General features: G+C 46.6%; 1 protein-coding gene across 1 annotated transcript in view; it reads right to left on the reverse strand.

Moving 5' to 3' along the window:
* Window positions 1-5534, reverse strand: part of LOC146196626 (uncharacterized) — a 9946-nt gene extending 4412 nt beyond the window's left edge. Inside the window, exons 1-2 of the mRNA XM_084597044.1 lie at window positions 5346-5534; window positions 2147-2494 (exon numbers count right to left, since the gene is read on the reverse strand). Of these exons, the coding sequence (XP_084453170.1) occupies window positions 2147-2494; window positions 5346-5534 (537 nt within the window). The remainder of the gene's footprint in view (window positions 1-2146; window positions 2495-5345) is intronic.
* Window positions 5535-6150: the final 616 nt, after the last annotated feature.

A 6150-nucleotide genomic window follows, 5' to 3' on the forward strand; every position in this document is an offset into this window, starting at 1 on the left:
CAACAATGCAAGTAAACTGCTAATCTAAATTCATTGACAACATAAATTGTCCCATGTGTTAAGGAAAGATTAGTTAATAACTGTACCCTAAAGAAAGATTAGTTAATAACGGTACCCGCATCTCGGTCGCACAGAGGCTAGAGGTGCATTTTTCTGAAGACGTTTGTAGCAAGCGTGTTGCGTTTCCAATTCTTGTCAAGTTCACCAGTTAAGTTGACACAAAAGAAAACGTTTAACTTATAGGGTTTAACTTCTCAAAGGAACGCCGCGTTTGACGGCTCCGGTAATTTCGACCACCTGGAGTTCATTAACGTTCATTAACTGACATGGCACAGCACGCGGGAGCATTGCATTTCGCCGCCATCAAAAAGCGGTCGCAGTGGCCAGGACTTGATCCCATGTCATTGATTTCAGTAGGTAAGCGCCCGAACAATTGAGTCACCGTAGAGAGGCTTGGCGTAAAAAAAATAAAGAATAAAATATAGCGGAAATAAAAAAAAATAGAACGAATTGTTTGTCGCCATGTCTGAGACGATAAATATTTAAGTGGCTCGCCGCTTGTGTAGAAAGCATTCCACTGAGAACGTTACGTTGAAGGAGAAATAAAAACTGACAATCTGTGCACGTAAATAAAAAATAAATGCACTTGTACCGCCAGTTCATTAATGCAGAAGCATCGTGGTCAACGCACTAAAGTTACAGGTAGAAGCAACACTAAAGAGAGCAGCATGGAATAGACAAGACTTATTTTTATCTCTGTAGGCAACCTGATAAAATATTACGGAGTTATTTTTCTAGCTGCAAGGTACTTAACAAAAGGAAAATGAAATTAGAATCGCAAGTTTAACACCTACTTGACGAGTAGTACTACCGTCCCATGCATATCAGATTCTCTCGCACATACTGGTTTAACCGTCAGTGTCTTTCGCTTACACCGGCATTTGGAAATAACATCTGCGAAGCCAAGTCGCGATGCTGCAAATTTGTGAAAATGCAATTGTTTACTGTGGTGACCCCAAGGAGCAGTTGTCAAGGTGGTGCTGACGCATATTCACCATCCATCTTCTCCGCTTCGGTGTCGAGTAACCGCTACACGACATTGTTTTGTAATAGCGGGGCGGAACTAACTTGACATTCATAAAAAAAAATGTGATCACAAAGGCCACGAAACCACTGCTGAAATTCGATGAATTTCGGGGAATGTCTTATTGTTGTCTGCACCATCGGCTCCTTTACTTAGGTGCATTAACGAATGTTCAGCCAATGACTGGTTGCCCCCAAACAGCTGCGTGAACGAGATGCTGTTCTTCTCGTGAGGCAGTCCAGGCTACGGATATTCCTGTCCGTATACTGGCCGTCACTGCGCCCTTATTGCTGAGAATGTGGCTAAGCTTCGCAGGAAGGTGCATTCATTCACCTTGGCCACATGCACATTACACTCATTTGACGTAGTGCCACAGCCGCGTCTTGTCAGGGGCGATGTTTCAAATAGCTAACGAATGCCCAAGAGTCTACCCCGTGGCTATGGATAGAAGCAGTTACCTGGAAGCAGTTACTCAATCAGCCAGAGCAAACTAACTTTTTCCGCTTCAACAACACTGGAAAAGTTGTGCGAAAATATCCAGGTTAGCCCTTCCAATAACAATAATGTCCATTAGGTGAGCAAGTACATTTTCCGGGACATAACACCGAGAAAACCGGCATCTGAATACTTCACCATTAGCAGCATATGGCGTTTTGTGCTGAAGCAGCATCAACACAGAACGTCAAAGTACATGCATCTCTGTCTTTTTCGTCGTGCGTCCTTATCATAATTATTATCGAATGAGTTGGCTGCCGGACACAGGCCTTTCTCAAATATCACTTACGCTTTTCGTGCAAACTGTATTTCACCTGTTCGTTTCCACTTAAATTTTCTTCACCGCCCCCCCCCCCCCCCCCCCCAAAAAAAAAAAAAAAAATGTTCACCCAAAGGTAGCGAGAGGGGTTTTCTTTCTTTCTTTATAGAAAATACTTTATTTGCGAGAGGAGCAGGCAGGTCGCCCGCCCAACCCTTCTCCCTTTCTCCAAACAAACCATTGCGCATAGGGCACGAGCTGTTAGCAGCGCAAAACACCATAGTCCCGCCACACGTAACGTTGCCCACCTCTGTTGTGTGGATCCGCATGTGCTTGTCGCGGTGCTCCTTCTGGCGAAAGTGGCGCAGACAGAAGGTGCACGGGTAGGGCTTCTCCCCCGTGTGGATGCGGAGGTGCTTGTGCAGGGTGGTGCGGTTGGCGAGCACCTTGTGACAAGTGCCGCATTTTACGCGGGTCCTCGCCGTAGTGGCAGCCTTCTCAGAAAATACGTCGCTGTAATCTCCATCGTTGAAGCGGTCGTCCATGTTTCCACGGTCAGCAGCGTCGTCAGCGGCCATTTCGAAGTCGCCAGGATCGCTCGGAGGCTCTTCCTTGACGGCGAACACCACGGACGAGGTCATATTGCAATAGAGCCACTAGAAAGGTAAACAGGAACGAGTGCGTCTTGCAATACACCTGCAGAGGAACAAGCAACGTACGAAGCTCTAGGCTGGGGGATGAAAACGTATGTATGTTGTAACGCTGGTGCAGTAACGGAAGAATTCAATTGGAGCTAGTGGAAGGCACAGAAGATGAAAGAAATTCTAAGACATTATGAAGGCCACTGCTGAGCATTTCATTTACCTTCTTTTTCTGGACTTGAGTCCATCGCTCTGCTACATGATCCAGTGGTAAACGTCATTCTAGGTGTTCACCAAAAATCCTGAAAATGTGTTTTTGGCCGACAATGACTCTAAACTGGCGGCATCAAGCAATCGCGTAACTTACGATCGGGCATTACAGGTGTCCAAATTTCGCAGTGTTGCCCTAATAAGTAAACGACCTTAAAGACATGAATGTGAAAGACTGCTAAAATAGCTGTAAAATAGACCACTGTTACTTTCAAATCAGAGAGCAGAACACCTATAGGTATGCTAGCAACTACAGGTGTAATAATATCATAACCAAGGCACACATTTAATAACTCCCACGCCAATACAACCGTGCAACCAAACACATTCTCCAATGCAGGACAGGCCTCTCACACTGCTTTCTGAACTAGTCTCTCCACCACAGCTTCTCACACTCTGTTTGAATTGATCCGGCCCATTTCCTGGCTAACTAATTCATTGCCCCCCTCCCTCTTCGCTACGTTTATGCTCGCATGGAATTCACTCGACATCCATTTTACAATTTTACGACAAGGCAAATTTCCCGAGGATGTTGCAGCTTGTTGAACTCAGGATGCATCACTTAAGACCGAGTGACTTTCATATTTAACTTTAGTACACTGCTAGCTGAACAAGGTTTGTTTGTTATTTCTGTTTCTTTTTGAAGAAGGGGGGGGGGGGGGGCGCTAAGAAGCATCAATGTCAATGTTGTATTTCGTAGCAATAACCTCCAACGTTCACCTCCTGACCGAAGTGGTTAGTCAGGCCAGGATCGCAAAGGACATGAGCGGAGTGGAGCGCAAATTCAAGAAAATGTGTTATCTTTGGCCGCGTGGTGAAGAGGGGGTGCGAGGGTATTGCGCAGAATTACTATCGACAAGATATGTGCAATATAAGGCCTCTATCTATCTCCATCAGTTTCTTTTTAAGGGACGGTGGGAAGTGACGGACCTTGTATCGATTTCGTGAACGTAGTAAGGAATACGCAACACGAACGGTACAAAACGCAGAAGAGAGACAGTAAACAAAAGCTCGTTTTCGGTACTGCTGCTTACACTGCTTACACTGTTCCTACGCGTCATGTACCTCTTATAGTGCGAACTAGCACGAATCGATACGCTACTCGAACCTATTGACACTGGGTATCGCACAAGTTGCGATCGTAGCCCCTGGAACCGTTGCTTACTTTCTCCAGAGGTGACACTCAACAGTCTATGGTTAAAGTGGACTAGAATATTGTGTAGAGTGCCCACAAACAGCCTGGTGCAACGCCATCGATGTTGCAAAGGGGCGGGGAGTACGGTGGCGCTGCATGCGCCTTCCCTGCATGGTCCCTCGATGCACGCGTGCTTTGCTCCAATGTCTCCATTGCCACTCTATATACAATTTCAAAGCAAAACCACCATGTCACTCCGATACAAAAAAACACGCTGGACAAAAGAGGCAACGCGTGCACGCGCACAGCCACAGATGTCATAACGTCAGGATAATATCGTGTACCATAGCAAGACTCCAAGCTGGGCTTGTTGGTTCATAGTTACTAAAAAGATTTGCAGCGCTAAAAGACGACACAGAGAAAAAGATGCACAGGACGGCGCTACACTTTCAACAATGCTTTAATTCATGCAAACACACAGAATATATATGCAGCGGGTGATGGGAAGTTATCCTGAGATGAGCTATAATCCTCCATATCTATCTAAAAAGGCATATTCATTAACGTGCAGCACCATGGTGACAGAACTCACGCATGTATTAATGATAGGCTACGGGAGAACAAGAACTCGCTAAAGACTGGAACCGGCTCCAACCTTCCCTTACATTGCAGAAAATGTAATGATGGCACGTGTCGAGCCCTTTTGTATGACACGACTGTATTAAAACGATGTAAGGACGCTATCGCCTGACAGCTCATAGAATCATATCATATTGAAAGAACTGGGTCTGGCTGCGTGAGTTCTGTCACCATGGTGCTGCACGTTAATGAATATGCCTTTTTAGATAGATATGGAAGATTATAGCTCATCTCATGATAACTTCCCATCACCCGCTGCATATATATTCTGTGTGTTTGCATGAATTAAAGCATTGTTGAAAGTGTAGCGCCGTCCTGTGCATCTTTTTTCTCTGTGTCGTCTTTTAGCGCTGCAAATCTTTTTAGTAATCGTGTACCACATTGCCACTTGGGACGATAGCTCAGGGGACGAAAGCCGTCACCACACTCGAAGAGAAGCTCAGATTTGCACGCAAAGAACGCAGCGTGAATGCATAACAGATCTCGGAGAGCACACAGCATGGCCCACAGGGTACATTGTGCGACCGCCAAACCTACAGTGAAGTCTAGCGTGGCGATGCCATAGCGAAGCTGTAAGCTCTCAACATTCGTGACGTCACCGCTCCCACGGGGCCGCGGCGCAGTGAGCGCACTACTCCCTCATAGTTCACTATGCTTTGGTGGGTACTACAGCCGCAGCCATTGTCTAGGCCTCGTGCAGCTATCGTTCGATGAAGGGCAAACGGAGCGACCGAAATTGCATTGTTCTACCGACGCATGTTCTCGATGCCCAGGCGAGCATCTCCGCACGAGAGGGAAGCTGCGTGTGTCGGCTCGACTTACCTCGCGACTCCGGTCGTCCGCAGGTGAAGGGAGGACCGTTCCAAAAGGAATCCCCAGGGAAGTGACGAGTGCGCGGTTACGGCTTGCGCTGTTACAGCTGCGCTTCGATCTCTTCTCTCTTTGGGGCCACGTGCCAACGGGGCGCGCCCCCTCCCCATTTTTGTCCTCTTCAACTGCCCGCCCAGACATCCCGTGACGCTGCGAACATCCCTGAATGTACATTTCATCGGATGTCGTAAGATGCGCTACTCTAGAAAAATCCGGGATATCGGTTTGACACGTAACCACTGACGCTGCATAACACCGAAGCGAAACCGAGCAATTTTTTCGGCGCATTTACCAAGAGAGTGGCATTCAGAAAGGTTCTATTTTTAATCTTCGTCATCATCAGCCTCTTTTCTCTCAATGAGCCTGGTAGCGAAAACCGCGGTCACCCTGCCCTGGCTAATTCCCATGCTTAACCTGGCCACTTTATTCTCGGCTTTACATGGCTTACGCTTTCCCTTGCTAAAATTCACTTTATGATCCTAGCAACCCTAAAGGGTCCTCTGCTTCCCTTACCTTGATCGGACCGCTTCCTGCTCTACGTTGTCATTGCAGCAAGATAAGGGGATATATACTCTCTGATTTCGTATAATGGTTGCATTATTAGGTTCCAGAGCACTATTTTTTTTTTTATTTTAAATACCCTAAGGGCCCTTGCAGGCATTACATAGGGGGCGGGGGGTGGGGGATTCATCAATTATACACAAATAATTTACAATACAAGCAAACAAAAAGCTGTAAGCAGAAATAGGTGCACCAA

Source organism: Amblyomma maculatum, chromosome 3, assembly GCF_055883805.1.
Source record: "Amblyomma maculatum isolate TAMU_Amacu chromosome 3, ASM5588380v1, whole genome shotgun sequence".
NCBI lineage: Eukaryota > Metazoa > Arthropoda > Arachnida > Ixodida > Ixodidae > Amblyomma > Amblyomma maculatum.